General features: G+C 44.7%; 1 protein-coding gene and 1 long non-coding RNA gene across 5 annotated transcripts in view; one reads left to right on the top strand and one right to left on the bottom strand.

Moving 5' to 3' along the window:
* Positions 1-17,500, bottom strand: part of acad9 (acyl-CoA dehydrogenase family, member 9) — a 116,980-nt gene that overhangs the window by 49,524 nt on the left and 49,956 nt on the right. For 3 of the 4 annotated variants that reach the window (XM_088308678.1, XM_088308677.1, XM_088308675.1), the window contains exon 12: positions 8,624-8,752. The exons of the other annotated variant lie outside the window; for it this stretch is intronic. In XM_088308678.1, coding sequence (XP_088164804.1) covers positions 8,624-8,752 — 129 coding nt within the window. The remainder of the gene's footprint in view (positions 1-8,623; positions 8,753-17,500) is intronic. 4 annotated transcript variants of the gene reach the window in all.
* Positions 9,103-14,485, top strand: LOC148328346 (uncharacterized). Its single transcript, XR_015845791.1, has 2 exons — positions 9,103-9,198; positions 13,874-14,485. It is a non-coding gene; the product is annotated as an uncharacterized LOC148328346 (long non-coding RNA).

Below are 17,500 nucleotides of genomic sequence, written 5' to 3' on the forward strand. Positions count from 1 at the left end.
AGCCATTATTTTTGTATTTATTCAATTACTTCTTTTTGTATTTATTTAATTACTTCGACTTTTACCTGCTGGTACGCCGTCCGGTGTGCCCTGTGAATGTTATGATCCTCCAGCAGAGCTGGAGGATTGAACAGGACTCTCCAAACGCAGACCCGGGAAAAAAGGTGGTGATACAAAGATATTTATTATAATCACAATATAGTCAGTGTAATCAGCGGGTCTCGCAGCACGAGACGATCGCTGGAGGAACGCACACACAGCTGAAAAAACAAAAACACACGCGGCATGACAGGCACGGATCATGACAGTGAAATGAAAGGTGGCATTCTTCATTTATTTATTTATTTATTCATTCATAACTGACAGCCTCGCGCTCCGCCGGTGCCCGGAGAAGGTGCTCCTCTTCGGCTTACTGTGACGCGAGCATGCCCTCCTCCTCGGGAGCTTCCATTCAGTTAAACTTAGGGCCCGCTTGGCACCGCCCGTGCCCGGGGAAGGTGCTCCTCTTCGGCTTACTGTGACGCGAGCATGCCCTCCTCCTTGGGAGCTTCCATTCGGTTAAACTTAGGGGCCGTTTGGCACCGCCCGTGCCCGGGGAAGCTGCTCATCTACGGCTTAACTGCCACGCACGCCAGCCGGAGCTCTGATACGGTCCGAACCGCGCGAAACGTCGCCACCAATCGTGTCCGTCGCCACCAATCGTGTCCGGGGGAACCTGCTCTTCTTCGTCCACTCTCCTCTTCGGCGCACGCCGGCCGTCTAACCGCTTCAGCGCCCCCTTGTGCCGCTCGGCGAAACTACAATGCCCCCGAATATTTTTTAGACCCGCGAAGCACTGAACCCGCGAAGGGTGAACCGCGAAGTAGCGGGGGTTCACTGTATATACATATATATATATATATATACATATATATACTAATCATAATATGTATTATCAAGCAGCTTTTGTTCACGCATTAGTGAATGGAAATGGGCTAATTTGAAATTCATCACTCTGTCTGTGTGGTAGGTTCATTTTGATTTACAACTACCTGTCTGAGTACCATATCAAATGTTGCACTGCCAGTCACACCTGCTTCAATAAAAACCAGCGCCCACCCCTGGCTGAATCATATACTGTCAAATAAAGAATGAATCAATGTTAGAGTAGGGCACACTAAGCTAGTGGTGGTACAGTGGTATAGGCCAAAGTTGCGAGTCCACTGAGATGTGGGTTTTACCAACCGATTCTCACAGGAGCTACTATGTAATAATTGGTGTTTATTTTCCAACACAAGTTTGATTCAATATTTCATTTTCTAATTATTACATGGTGTGATGCGGTTTATGCTTTGGTTGACACGGTCCTCCAAGATTCCCTTGCTCTTCTGTATTGTAGAGGACAGGGCGTTCAGTAAACTTTTTGCTGCTTTGAACCCTACCTATATTCTCCATACCAGACAGGTATGTATGGATGGATATGAAAAAAAAAAGACTGAGGCGCAGTTGCAAAACATTTTTTTGAATAAAACTGACAGAGATCAAACTTTTTGTGAGTACCGTGTTTTTACGGCCATAAGACGCGCTGCATCAAAGGGCCCAACACCAGTTGAGGGTGCTATTTCCGTATTTAATGCATATACTAGGCGCGCCGTACTACAAGGCACGAGCTCACGCTAGCTCAGCTCACGCTAGCTCAGCTCGCGCTAGCTCAGCTCGCGCCAGCTCAGCTCGCGCCAGCTGTAGCCAGCTCACCAGGATTCAATCCCTTAAGTGATCGCTGCCAGAGGTATCACCCCAAGTCAATGACAGATGTCCTGAAACTATAAGGAATCACTGCCAATAACACTGACTCTAACCAATAAGAGGTGTCATGGCAATACGTCTACTAGACAAGGGGAGGGACTTCACTGGTCACCACACTCCTTAGAGTCACGGTTTCAAATCAAAACCAAAAATAAGATTAACACAAAACATGTATCTCTCATGCCATCTATATACCCAAAAGAAATAAAAATAACACAAAAAGATTATAGCAATGGCTTCTTGGGAGCCACTCAGCCTTAGCCAATTACAGCAATGGCTTCTTGGAGCCACTCAGACTCAGCCAATCACATGGCTGTTTAGAGAGATGTGCATGTTGTGCTTTGGGCTTTTTGCAGGCTGTTGTCTAAACCTGGGATGTTTCTTGCTTGCAATAACATAAATGATAAGACAGACTACAACATTGTGGACAGCTGCCCTTTTGTCCAGCTTTCTCCTACGCCATCACCCAAACACCATAGTCACATAATGTATTAGTCACAGTCAATTCGAAGCATAGTCGACTCAGACTTTGACCAGCAGGGTGTGCTAACATGCACTCCGAACAGCCCAATGAGTTAAACGGTTGATGGTCGAATAACATGAATGATAAGACAGACTACGACATCGTGGACAGCTGCCCTTTTGTCCAGCTATCTCTTGCACCAACACCCAAAAAGCGTATTCACATAATGTGTTTGTCACTTCGAAGCATAGATGTCTCAGACTTTGGCCAGCAGAGTGTGCTAACATGCACTCTGAACTACCCCAAGGGGAAAAGGCTGAATGGTTGAGAGAGTTGCTCAGTCCGTATAATGGGCGTGTCGCATTACAAAGCGCCCCGTTTGTTTTGGGGAAGATTTGGGACTTTAAAGTGCACCTTATGGTCGCAAAAATACGGTAGATGGAACCTGGTGCCTTTCCTCGGATTCCATTCACGTGTTCAATCTGTGAAAATGGTAATTTTACCAAGGTTTCTATACTTGTTTTAATCGCTTCCATTGAAAATACCAGACCAGCAATTTCATGATTGGGACAGACAAATTTCAAGATACATATGACAGGGCCGGAAGCCAAGGATTAGGTTCCAGACTTTGGAGCTGGCGAAAGCCAATTGGGGGGGGTTGAGCTTCCCCAATTTAAAGGATTATTACCTAGCTGCTCAAATAAGGCCATGAATTTGTTGGTGTTACACTGACTATTCTGTGAAATGGAAGGAGATTGAAACCTCTATAACCGAGATTTCATAACTCAGGCTGCCTTGGGTGATATAGAGTTGACAAACACTCTGATGGAGTTGGGGAACCCATGGATTTCTTTTTCAATTAAACTTTGGAGTGACTGGGTTGTTGGGGAACATCTGAAGGACGCTGTTAAGGTACTGAGATGGTGCATATGTGACCCTGAATTCGTTCCTGCAAACTTGATGCAAGGGTTAAGAGGTGGGCATCTCGGGGCTTAATGGCACGTTGTACTTTTTGGAATAAATGGGTCATGAATAGTTTGAACCTGCAAAGTCAATTTAATTTGAGAAACCGGGATTTTTCTGGGTTTCTTCAAATCCGCCACTACATCAATCAACTGATGAGAGAAGCGACAAAAAGGAAATGGGAAAGTACAATGTTAAGAATTTTTGTGGACTCTTGTGAGGGTAGTGTAACCAAGAAAACTGTCTCAATGGTTGATAAGTGTTTACAGCAACAAAAAAGGGACACAATCTATGGGAACAGGAAGGAAATCTTTCCTGGACTGGAGGAGAATGGGAAAATATCTGTGAGATACAGTGAAAAACATCAACCTCAAATGTATGGCAAGAGTTTTGTTGGAAAACCCTAATGAGAATTTTTATAACGCCTTCGCAGAAAAGACATTTGACGAGCTCTGCTATATGTTGGAGACTATGTGGAAACCTGAAGGCAAATAATTTCCATAGCTTTTGGTCATGTGTATCATTGAGTTCTTTTTGGGGGGAGGTTCATACATGATTGCAAAAGGTGTTTCAGATGCATATTCCTTTTGAAATGCGATCTCTGTATTTTGGCGCCATAATATCACAGAATGAATCTTCTCATGATAAATATTTATTTCAGATCTTGAGTGCTTGTCAGGTTTAAATGCCCTGACGCCGTTTGGGAGAGCTTAGCTTACTGAAATAACTTACTAAAGGTGGCTGAAGGCCAGAAGAAACCAGGCAAGGTTGTTCATTTTTACCTGTCGCGACAGGGAGAGAGGCACAGAGAGCAGACAGGCGACTCGCTCAGTTCAGCTTCACGCACTCTCTGGCCTCCCGTCCCGCTGCCTCCTCTTTTATTAAAGCATGAAGCAGACTCATAACGAAACCCCAGGAAACAGAACTCACAATGAAAGTCAGTTTAGACGAAACGAATCTCCAGGAAACAGAAGCTTAACTCACTATGAAGGTCAGTTTAGACGAAACGAATCTCCAGGAAACAGAAACTTAACTCACAATGAAGGTCAGTTTAGACGACACGAAACTCCAGGAAACAGGAACTTAACTTTAGAGCAAACATGTAGGTGTGTGTGTGCGTGTGCAATTATTAATACAAGTAGTGTATAAAAACATGATTAGAAATACACAAACTGATTACATAAAGTTACTTGAGGTTACCTGCACCAGTGAATATCCAGGGAACAGACGTTGAGAGGGTCTCAACTTACAAGTACCTGGGTGTTCATCTGAACAATAAACTGGACTGGAGTGACAACACAGACGCTCTCTATAGGAAGGGTCAGAGCAGACTCTTCCTACTCAGGAGGCTGAGGTCCTTTGGCGTTCGGGGAACACTCCTCAGGAACTTCTATGACTCTGTGGTTTCATCAGTCATCTTCTATGGAGTGGTCTCCTGGGCAGGAGACATCTCGGGCCGGGACAAAAAGAGACTGGACAAACTAGTGAGGAGGGCCAGCTCTGTCCTGGGCTGCTCCCTGGACTCTGTGGTCTCAGTGGGGGGCAGGAGGATGAGGGCAAAACTGTCATCAATGCTGGACAACCCAGCCCACCCACTCAATGACATTCTGAGAACACTCCACAGCTCCTTCAGTGATAGACTGTTACACCCTCGCTGTACCAAAGAGAGATTTCGCCGCTCCTTCCTGCCGACTGCTGTCAGACTTTTTAACAAGAACATTGGGCCAGGCCTACAAACGGGAGGGCATTAGTGCAATTGTGCAGTCCTAGGATGCAATATACACTACTACTGTACTTTCAGCCAATGGTGCACTTAAATATTGACCAATGATGTATTTGGTTTACCATTACAGTATTCTTATAACAGTACTTCTATCACTGCAGTATTTCTACCATTGCAGGACGTTCACTATTACAGTACTTTTATCATTGCAGTATTTCCTATCATTGCGGTACTTTTACTATTACAGTACTTTTATCATTGCAGTATATTTTATCATTGCAGTACTTTTTACCATTACAGTACTTTTATCATGGCAGTATTTTCTATCATGCAGTACTTTTCTATCATTTCAGTACTCTTACCATTACAGTACTTTTATCATTGCAATATTTTTATCATTGCAGTATTTTCAATCATTCAGTAGTTTTTATCATTACAGCGTTTCCCCCTCTGTATAATGGACAGGCATTAGGAGTGTTTCCTTACACTTAGATACGCTTATACTGTGTATATTTGCATGCTTTTTATGAATGTCTGCTGCTAATGTTATACATTAACGGCTACATTACGCTGCCGACTCTGTGTGATCTATATCTTGGCTGCTGTAACACCTCAAATTTCCCCATTGTGGGACTAATAAAGGACATCTTTATCTTTAATGTGGTCTTCGGCTTATCTTACAGCGCTGCATGTAGGAAAGCAATAACGAGGAAATAGCTAAAAGCTGGTACGCCAACTGTAAATGAATGGATAGACATTGTCTATGAGATATTTCAAATAGAAACCAATTTTAATCAGAGGCTTCAAAAGAATGTGTTCTGCAAAAGATGGGATAATTGGCTGAAACATGTTTCTGTGATTAGGCCGTCATTTATGTACCGTATTTTCGCACCCAAAAGACGCGCCGTGTCAAAGGGCGCAACACCTGTTGAGGGCGCTATTTCTGTCTTTGTAACATATACTGGACGCACCGCCTGACAAGACGATAGCACAGCTGCTGTTAGCATAGCATGAACTTGGCAGAGCTGCCCACACTGACACAGCCGATAAAAGCCTACTATGCCCCAATAACATAAGCAATCACCCCATTGTTGCAGCAGACGCCAAGTCTCTATTGACAATAGCTGACATTGACCATGGCTCAGGCCAATATTAGGTGCATTGGCAATAGCCTACAAAGCAACGTCAGGGGAGGGACTTGGCTGCTTACCACACTCCTTAGAGTCACGGTTTAAAAAAAATATAAAAAACTCATCATACAAGCAAACAATGAAACATAGAAATAAGATTAACACAAACATGTATCTCTCATGCCATCAATATACCCAAAAAAATGAAAATAACACAAAAGCCACTCAGCCTTAGCTAATTCAAGCAATGCATTCTGGGAGCAGAGACCCACAATCCCATAGCTGTTTAGAGAGATTTGCATGGCTGTTTAAAGAGATGTGCTGTTATGCTTTGGACTTTTTGTCTGTTGTCTAAACCTGGGACGTTTCTTGCTTGCAATAACATAAATGATAAGACAGACTAAAACATTGTGGACAGCTGCCCTTTGTCCAGCTTTTTCCAACACCATCACCCAAACATTATAGTCAGATAGTGTATTTGTCACGGTCGATTGTAAGCATGAACAACTCACTCTTTGCCCAGCAGGGTGTGCTAACATGCACTTCCAACAGCTCGTTGATGACAAGGGCTGATGGACGTGAGTGGTACTTTGTCCATTTAATGGACGCATCGACCGACAGGGCGCTTTGTTTGTTAAGGGGAATTTTTGTGACTTTAAAGTGCGCCTTATGACTGCGAAAATACGGTAATCTTTATTCCTTACAACTTTTTTTTTCTTTTTGATGACGATATGGTACACCCCAAAGGATGTTGTTCTGTATGTTGAGTGTTTACATTTTAGTGACATGTAAGAGAATAGGATCCTTATCACTCTGGGTAGATTAGAGATGGGACTACAGGGATAAAGTGATGATTGTGATGTGTAAAAGTATGAGTGGTTTATACACATTGTTGGCTTGGATCTGTGAAAACTCAATAAAAAGAGAATTACAAAAAAAAAAAAAAACTCAACTAGAACTATTATCCCTGAGCATATGGTCGCAATGCATTTGTTCAAATGACTGTTTGGTTATTGCCTCAACATGTGATGTGCCAAGCTATCGATGACTGAATGGAAGATCATACTGAAATTACAGATTAAAGAAAAACATGAAGGCCTGAAGAGGCATACTAATTGTGTATTTAGCATGGCTTGCGTGACACCAATATAAATAAGGTTCAATGGTGAAGTAGAGAAAATAGAAATAACGACACACTGGGACACCACCAGAATTGACCAAAGGTAAGGCCATTCAGAATAAAATACTGGGACACCACCGGAATTGACCAAAGTTGAGGCCGTTTAGCAGAACGCTTTGGAGACACCATCAGAGTGAATCAAAATTAAGGCAAAATTAGCATAACTTCAGAAACACTGTTAGAATTGACCAAAAGTCCAGTATCGCCCAATCAGAAAAAGGGGCATGGTCTTGAAAAACTGTATAAAAGTTGTTATATTGTCTGGATTAATTTAGACTCATCTCGTCAGCGCTGGAGAACTGTCTGGGGTTGTTTTTAAAAATTAAAAAAAATCTCTGTGATCAGTCCAAAGCCTGCAGTCCTGCCTCAAATTATTCTTTCAGTCTTGAGTCTTTTTCTGAAACAAGAAGGCCTGGGCAGATCCCGCTCGCTGCAGTGGACCGGCGTGGAGTTGTTCCCTTTTTGTTTCCCTCGTGCCAGCCCTTCAAACCCCCCTGCGCCGTTTCGGGGCAGCTGCTCCCCTTCCGGCATGGTGAGGGGGGACCTGTTGGGCCGCTCAGGTGTCACCAAGCTGGTGTCATATCCACGTACGATCATGCTCCGTGCGTGTCTGCCTTTACCTCGATTAAATAGACCAAAATTGCAGTAGACCACCTTTTATCCAGTCAAACGTTCAGTCTATCTTTTTCGTCACCAGATTGTGAGATGTGTTGGAAGTTGGGGGGTGGGTGGGTAAGAACCCCCAGTGAGCCTTAGCGTGTCTACCAAAGTCACAAACATACTGAACCTGACCACTGCCACAGCACAAAAATTACGAAGCACCCGTTTTCACTCAGAGCGCAGACTAATTTCTGTCACCAAATTAACTGCCTTCAAAGATAAATATGACCAAGTCCCACTTCCATCAACACAATACACAACTGCTACAGCATTACGATTCAAAAAGCCATATGTTAAGTTCGTCAACACCATTTTGAAATGGTTCCAACTAAGAAATTAGTTGATATTTATTTCTAATGCATGTTTTGAAAGCAGCGATATATTTAATAAAATAAAGTTCTGCTCGTTCGTTTCGTATTCAAATCACACTGTTATTTTTGCTCTTCTTTGTTTCCTTAGGGCATTGCAAAGATTGATAAACATGAGCAAAATTCTTGAGAAAGTGCTTTGTTACAGCTCCAGCTGTTGTGAAATCCGCTAGCCAAATTTATTATGATTTCAATCATCTTTATTAATCTGATCAAAGGCATTCTTGGTTGAACAGAAACAGGGAAGGACAAAAACCTTGCTTAAGAGAAGGTTGTGGTTGATCAGTCAGAGCATGCATACTATCATGATCATCGCAACGTGGGAACTACACACAAAAATAATTGGGTTACCTCAAAGATGGGAAGGATACGACAGTCCCTGACGTAACGCTCATATGGGTAGTTCTTTGTATAACCCAGACCTCCAAGGACCTGAAGAGCTTCACTGACACAAATCCAGCCTCCCTCAGAGCTGAACACCTTTAGAGCGTAAACAGAATATTTAATGAGAACGTTTTGGGGTTTTGACATCAAATAAACAAGAAGAACAAGATAATTTTGCACTGCATGTTTTAAATTTGAATCTTATTTGTAATTTAATTCTGTGATTGTTTAATATACCACTAGTACACTTTCAGAATCATTGTGTTCTCAGAATTAAGATGCTCTTCTCGTGATAATCGGGTGGCGGGATATTCTCAAGACAATTTGACAGTCTCCATTGGCAAATTTGTTGAGCAGGATAGGGGAAGATTTTTACTGGCAACCACATGGTAGTCGGCCACTCATGGGTTAAGGGCGGGCTTATTCAGTGTGAACCACTTGTGGTGGATTAACCAGCTGGACATGAAGGACTTTCTATTTGTTCCCATCAAAACTCTGGTGCAAAGCGTATTCTACCTGTCAGAAGGAGCGGGCAAAACCAGGTATACTTTTGCAGGTGCACACAAATGAGCACAGTATTTCTGCTTGGCTCTTGATGGAGGCAGACGCTTCTGCTCCTCTCTGCCCTTATCTTACGATCTTGTCCCGTGTAGTCTTGTGTCTAAACGATTACCCCAGGCTTGTGCTGCATTCTTCCAAATATCTAACCATCAATTGCACTTCATCATTGCTATATATTTGTTTTGTGAATCAATCTTACATAGAAACCTATTTGTGGTTAAGTGGGTTTTCCGGTTCCGGCGCCACGTTTACAGCTCAGACGCCGCGTTTACAGCAGCGTGGCTCACTATTTAGCCTTTTTCGCTTGTTTTTTCCCTTTACCCAGTTTTATTTTATTTTACCTCATCACAGCAATGGACATCCAACTTGCGGTGGTTTTACTGCTGTTGGGGGCTGTTTTTTGCGCGATAGTGTCCGGAGACAAAACTCGGAGCTACGGATCGATCGTGTAATCAAGAGATCAGCTGTTAGCACGGACCGCGTCGGCTCCCGGAGTGAAACCCGATATCCCCCGCGAGCTGAGGAGGACGAGACGGGGATGTCGTGCGGGGGCTAAACGCCAGGCAAGGAGGAGACGATACCACCCCGTCCTCCCGTCCGTTATTATGGGGAATGTTAGATCCCTCCCCAATAAAATGGACGAGCTAACAGCGCTAACCCGGCACGAGAGGATTGTCCGGGAGGCTAGCTTGCTGGTGTTCACGGAGCCGTGGCTAACAGAGCTAACGCCGGACGCCGTCGTGGAATTGGACGGCTTCCAAATCCTACGCGCGGACAGGACACTGGAGAGCGGTAAGAGGAAAGGGGGAGGGTTGGCTGTGTTTGTTAATGATAGATGGTGTAACCCTGGGCACATAACTGTGAAGGATCAACTTTGCAGTCGGGACATTGAGCTGATAGCTGTTAGCATGCGTCCGTTCTATTTACCGCGAGAGTTCAGTCATGTGATCGCGGTGGCGGCGTACATGCCACCCTCTGCTAACAGTGAGACAGCCTGTGACGTACTGACTGCAGCTGTGAGCAGGCTACAAACACAGCACCCAAATGCCCTGCTCCTTATCTCTGGTGACTTCAATCATGCTTCTCCTTCCTCCTCTCTGCCTTCATTCACACAATATGTAACCTGCCACACCAGAGACAATAAAATATTGGACCTTTTCTATGCCAGCACCAAGGAGGCGTAGACATCACTGCCCCTTACCCCGCTGGGCAAAGTGGATCACAACTTGGTTGCTCTCCTGCCTGTGTACAAACCTCTGGTCCGCAGGCAGCCAGCTGTGACACGCACAGTTCAGCGATTGGTCCGGAGAAGCCGAGGAGGCCTTAAAGGACTGTTTCAACACAACTGTGTGGAAGGTATTCAGCGAAGCCCACGGTGAGGACATTAATGGTCTAACAGACACAATTACAGATTATATTAACTTCTGCATGGAGAACAGCATTCCCACCAGGGCTGTAAGATGTTTCTCCAACAACAAACCCTGGATCACACCGGACATTAAAGCTCTCCTGAAGGAGAAAAAGAGGGCTTTTAAGTCAGGCGACAAGGACGAGCTGAAGAGATTGCAGCGTCAGCTGAGAAGGAGGATCAGAGGGGAAAAAGTCCTACAGGACGCGGATGGAGGAACAACTGCAGCGGAACAATGCCAGGGATGTCTGGAGGGGCCTGAGGATCATCTCAGGCCACGGACAACTAGGTAAGACCCAGAAGGGGGGGGGACTTCAGTGGGCAAATGAGTTGAACCAATTTTTCAATAGGTTTGATCAAATGCCTGACCCCGCTCAGGCTCCCCTGCTGCAGCCCCCACCAACCCCTACTGCCACTGCGAACGAGACCCTCTCTCCCCCTCTCTCTCCTCTCTTTTCTACCCTCTCTCTCTCCACAGGCTCCAGTTCCCAGCCTCATCAGACAACCACCACTTCCTCCTGCTCAGCCTTGTTCCTCACAACATCTCAGGTGAAGAACCAGCTGAGGAAGATGAAGGCGAGGAAGGCAGCAGGCCCAGATGGGATTAGCTCCCAGCTCCTCAAATCCTGCGCAGACCAGCTGTGTGGAATCGTCCAGCACATGTTCAACCTGAGCCTGAAGCTGGGCAGAGTCCCCCAACTGTGGAAAACATCCTGCATGGTTCCAGTTCCAAAGACACCCCATCCGAAGGAGCTCAACAACTTCAGACCAGTGGCGCTGACGTCTCACCTGATGAAGACCCTGGAGAGACTGGTCCTCGACCATTTGCGCCCCCTGGTCAGCTCCTCAATGGACCCACTCCAGTTCGCATACCAGCCTGGCATCAGTGTGGATTATGCCATCATCTACCTGCTCCACACTTCACTCTTCCACCTGGAGAAGGCGAGGGGCATGGTGAGGATCATGTTCTTTGATTTCTCCAGTGCTTTCAACACCATCCAGCCCGCCTTATTGGGAGACAAAATGGAGCAGGTGGAAGTGGCCCACCACCTCATCACATGAATATACGACTACCTCACAAACCGGCCACAGTATGTGAGAACACAGGACTGTGTGTCTGACATGCTCCTTAGCAGAACGGGAGCGCCGCAGGGAACTGTTCTGGCTCCCTTCCTGTTCACCCTCTACACCTCGGACTACAAATACAATTCCACAACCTGTCACCTGCAGAAGTTCTCTGATGACTCTGCGATTGTCGGCCTCATCACTGACGGTGACGATCGGGAGTACAGAGGGGTTACGCCGGGTTTTGTGGACTGGTGTCAGCAGAACCGCCTCCAAATCAACGCTGGGAAATCCAAAGAGCTGGTGGTGGATTTACGCAAGCGTCGGCACTGCACCAGTGAATAACCAGGGAACAGAAGTTGAGAGGGTCTTAACTTAGAAGTACCTGGGTGTTCATCTGAACAATAAACTGGACTGGAGCGACAATACAGACGCTCTCTATAGGAAAGGTCAGAGCAGACTCTTCCTACTCAGGAGGCTGAGGTCCTTTGGCGTTCGGGGAACACTCCTCAGGAACTTCAATGACTCAGTGGTTTCATCAGTCATTTTCTATGGAGTGGTCTCCTGGGCAGGAGGCATCTCGGGCCGGGACAAAAAGAGACTGGACAAACTAGGCCGGTTTCAAATCTTCCGTTTATTGCAAAAATTCTTGAAAAAGTCGTAGCGCAACAACTTAATGAATATATGACTGCTAATAATCAATTTGAACCTTTCCAATCGGGTTTTAGAGCCGACCACTCTACTGAGACGGCCCTTGCTAAAGTTACTAATGATCTTCTCATAGCTATGGACGCCGACACCTCATCAATATTACTCTTACTCGATCTTAGTGCCGCTTTTGATACCGTTGATCATAACATATTATTAAAACGCCTTGAAACGTGTGTTGGCATTTCAGGTTCAGCGCTTTCTTGGTTTAATTCGTATCTGTCGGAGAGGACGCACCGTGTAATTCATGGCAATACGACTTCGGATCTTTGTAAGATCATATGTGGAGTTCCGCAGGGATCGGTACTTGGACCTCTATTGTTTAGCATCTATATGCTACCGCTTGGTGATATTATACGGAAATATAACATTAGTTTTCACTGTTATGCTGATGATACGCAATTATACATGCCGTTGGATATAATGAATCCGCGCGACTGCTATAAATTAGAGGCGTGCCTTGCCGAAATTAAACAATGGATGTCTTTCAATTTTTTGCGTCTTAACTCAGATAAAACCGAGATGCGCATCATTGGACCAGCGCGTCATCTGTACCTTTTCAAAGACACCACTCTGAATATCCATAAATGTAATATTATCCAAAAGGATTCAACAAAAAATCTCGGTGTTATATTTGACGCAACTATGTCTTTTCAAATGCACATTAAAAATATTACTCGAACTGCGTTTTTTCATCTGCGTAACATTGCTAAAATTCGCCCAATTCTATCAACGTGTGACGCGGAAATCTTAATCCATGCGTTTGTTACGTCTCGCCTCGACTATTGTAACGCTTTGCTCTCGGGTCTCCCCATGTCGAGTATTAAAAGTCTGCAGTTAGTTCAAAATGCAGCAGCTAGACTCTTAACTAAGACGAGAAAGTTTGATCATATTACCCCGATATTAGCCAATTTGCATTGGCTTCCGGTCCACTTGAGATGTGATTTTAAAGTTCTGCTACTTACTTTTAAAATATTGCACGGCTTAGCACCTTCTTATCTCGTTGACCTCGTGGTACCATATGTTCCGTCCCGAAACCTTCGCTCACAAAATGCTGGTCTTTTAGTGATCCCGCGAGCCAAAAAGAAGTCCGCACCAATGCTTTGGAATGCACTTCCCTCAGATATTAGAGGCGCCACCTCAGTAGAAATGTTCAAAACACTATTAAAGACGCATTTATACTCTTGTGCATTTAGCTGAAATATTTGTTGGCCTGTTTACTGCCGCTTTTTTTTCTTTTGTTTTCTTTTCTGCCCCCTTTTCCCCCGGCTGGGGGATTAGGTGACGGTGACCCACTAGGAAGTTTAAGGCATTGACCAACTGGGCATGCACCTGTTCCAGTGATGTCGTCTTCCTGCAGCGCGACATTTGATCAATTTATTTATATACTTTAGCATCTAATTTAATTATTTGTTGGCCTGTTTACTGCCGCTTCTTCTCTTTTCTGCCCCCTCCTTCCCCTGCTTGGGAATTAGGTGATGGGGACATGCTTTGAAGATTACGGCACTGACGAACCGGGAAGGGACCTGCTCTGCCGAAGTCGTCTTCATGCAGCGCCTTTTCTGATTTCCTTATATTTCAGCACTTCATTGAACTACTTGTTGGCCTGTTTGCTATTTCTGTTCTTTCTTTTCTGTTCCCAATTCCCCGAATTAGGTGATGGGGATTCACTTGGAAGTGGCTGTACTGAATTTACACCAACTGACCGGTACAAGATCGAAGGCTCATCTTCGGATATGCTGCCATGGATATTACGGCCCTGGATGAGGACCCACTCCACTGAAGTCATCTTCCTGCAGCACTTCATTCAATTGACTCTTATATTATCTCATCTATTATTGCATAGCATCATTGTATGTGTCAAATGTTGCCCAGTTGGCATCCATTGCAGCCTGGTCATCCTGGAAGGGGGATTCCCCCATCTGTGGTCCCTTCTCAAGGTTTCTCACTTTTCCCCTAATGAGGTTTTGTGAGTTTTTCCTTGCCCTCCTGGGGGTTAAGATCGGGGATGTCGATTGTGGCTATGTAAAGCCCTTTGAGACTGTCTGTGATTAAGGGCTATACAAATAAAATTGACTTGACTTGACTTGACTAGTGAGGAGGGCCAGCTCTGTCCTGGGCTGCATCCTGGACATTGTGGACTCAGTGGGGGGCAGGAGGATGACGGCAAAACATTCATCAATGCTGGACAACCCAGCCCACCCACTCAATGACACTCTTAGAACACACTTTTTAACAAGAACATTGGGCCAGGCCTACAAACGGGAGGGCATTAGTGCAATTGTGCAGTCCTAGGATGCAATACACACTACTACTGTACTTTCAGCCAATGGTGTACTTAAATATTGACCAATTATGTATTTTGTTTACCATTACAGTATTCTTATTACAGTACTTTTATCACTACAGTATTTCTACCATTGCAGGACGTTCACTATTATAGTACTTTTATCATAGCAGTATTTCCTATCATTGCAGTACTTTTACTATTACAGTACTTTTATCATTGGAGTATTTTTCTATCGTTGCAGTCCTTTTACTATTATAGTACTTTTATCATTGCAGTATATTTTATCATTGCAGTACTTTTTACCATTACAGTACTCTTATCAGTGCACTATTTTCTATCATTGCAGTACTTTTCTTTCATTTCAGTACTCTTACCATTACAGTACTTTTATCATTGCCATATTTTTATCATTACAGTATTTTCAATCATTCAGTAGTTTTTATCATTACAGCGTTTCCCCCTCTGTATAATCGACAGGCATTAGGAGTTTTCCTTACACTTATATACGTTTATACTGTGTATATTTGCATGCTTTTTATGAATGTCTGCTGCTAATGTTAGACATTAACGGCTACATTACGCCGCCGACTCTGTGTGATCTATATCTTTGCTGCTGTATAACCTCAAATTTCCCCATTGTGGGACTAATAAAGGACATCTTTATCTTCATCTTTATTTGATTGTTTTCATTTTATTGATTATGTTTTGGGTTTGTTATTATTACGCGATTTTATTCATTATAATTATCCATCCATCCACCCATACATTGTAAAAGCGGGTTATCCTCGTGAAAGTCATGGGCACGCTGGAACCTATCCTAGCTGACGTCGGGGAGAAGGCAGGGTACACTCTGACTGGTTGCCAGCCAATCGCAAGGCAACATAACGACAACCATTTGCGAGCAAAATCATACCTAGGGATAATTAGGGCCTGAGCAAAGACCACTGCGAGGTCCCTGTTGTTTGTGTAGAAATTATTAGGGGCCAAGCAGCGACCGCTGCGAGTTCCCTATTGTTTTACGAGAAATTATCATTATTATTTGGGCCCAAGCAGCGAGAGGTATGAATGTGCCTGACAAAGTTGGCACACTGAAGTTACGTCAATGTGTGATGTTGCAACCGAATAGCGAACATCCTGTTTGGGCTTACCTTCCTGCCTCCGCACCGATGTAGATCGGCAGCACATTCATGATTGGACCAACTCAATCAAGGAGCAGATCAAGGAAGATTTTGGTTGGCAGAGTTATTGCTTCGATGTGGGGTGATCATTGGCTGTCAGTGAAAGTCATGAACCCCTCCAGTGAACAAGTGATGTTTAAGAGGGACACAAAACTGGCAGATGTGTTTCCTTGCATCGTTGTTGAAGATCTGTCTCAGCCTGATAACATCCAAGTTCTCGCTCGGTCTGTCTGACAGACTTTTCCAAATCATTGATCATTAATCATCTTTTCACTAAACAGGACGGACTGTGGGGAGGCATCTGACTTTGTGCACAAACTAGACCTAGTGGATGAGAGACCATTCCGCCTGCCTTATCGGAGAGTGCCGCCAAGTCAGTACGAGAAGCTGAGGATCGCTCTCAATGAGATGGAAGAGAAGGGAATAATTCGAAAATCCACCATTGAATACGTGTCTCCCTTGGTTCTTGTTTGGAAGAAGAATGGGGATTTGCAAATTTGCACAGATTTCAGGTGGCTCAATGCGAGGACACGGCGTGACGCGCACCCGCTGCCTCATCAAGCTAATGCCCTTGCTGCACTTGGGGTGAATGTCTTCTTCTCCACCATGGACCTCACATCAGGGTTTATAATGTGCCCCTGTTTGAGGATCATAAGAAGTACACTGCTTTTTCATCTCCCTTTGGCCTGCATGAATACAACTGGATGCCGCAAGGTCTATCAAATAGCCCGGCCACATTCATGCGGATGACGCTTTCCATCTTCGGGGACGAGAATTTCACTCGGCTCTTTTGCTATCTGGACGACCTAATGGTTTTTGGTCCGACAGAGCAGATAGCGCTTGAGCGGTTGGAGTTTTTCCCGCTTGAAGAACCATAATCTTAGGCTCGCCCCAATACAGTGCCACTTTCTTCGGAGATCAGTGAAGTTTCTTGGCCATGTCATCTCCGAGTCGGGTGTGCAGACAGACCCCGGGAAAGTCGAGGCCATAAACCAGGTGCAGGTGTCCGACTTGATGGACAGTGATGGCGTCACTCCCTCACAGAAGAAGATCCGATTTTTTTGGGGGGATGGTGTTGTTTTATCAACATTTTATTCAGGATTGTTCCATCAAGGCCAGACCCCTTTTCAAGCTTCTTTTGGGCCAGAGAACTGGTCGTAAATCCAAACGAGGGGCGAGACCAGCATTGAACACTTCGAGTCATGTGACGTTAACAGCGGAAGACTGGACTGCCTTTGATACCTTGAAACACGACTTGTCACACAGTGTGACATTGGCCCATCCTGACTTTAGGAAGCCTTTCATCCTTGCAGTTGATGCTTCATTTGATGTCATTCTATCCCAGCTCCAACCTGATGAGAAGGTTGCAAGATCAGTGGCTTTTGCTAGCAAAACACTATTGCGAGCCCAGTTGAACTACCCAGCTCACATACTTGAATTTCTTGCTTTGAAGTGGGCTTAATGTGACAAGTTCTCCCACTGGCTTAAAGGTAGATACTTCACTGCATGGTCTGACAAGAATCCCAACAGAGACGGGTGTCAAAGCTGGCAGTATATGACTGACTTGAAGTACGTTCTAGGGCCGAAGAAAACGGTGGCTGACGCCCTGAGACGTGAGCCCTTCGTCTAGTCTT

This window comes from Idiotropiscis lumnitzeri, chromosome 11, assembly GCF_059441095.1.
Source record: "Idiotropiscis lumnitzeri isolate Australia: NSW breed Sydney's pygmy pipehorse chromosome 11, RoL_Ilum_1.0, whole genome shotgun sequence".
NCBI classification, from domain to species: domain Eukaryota; kingdom Metazoa; phylum Chordata; class Actinopteri; order Syngnathiformes; family Syngnathidae; genus Idiotropiscis; species Idiotropiscis lumnitzeri.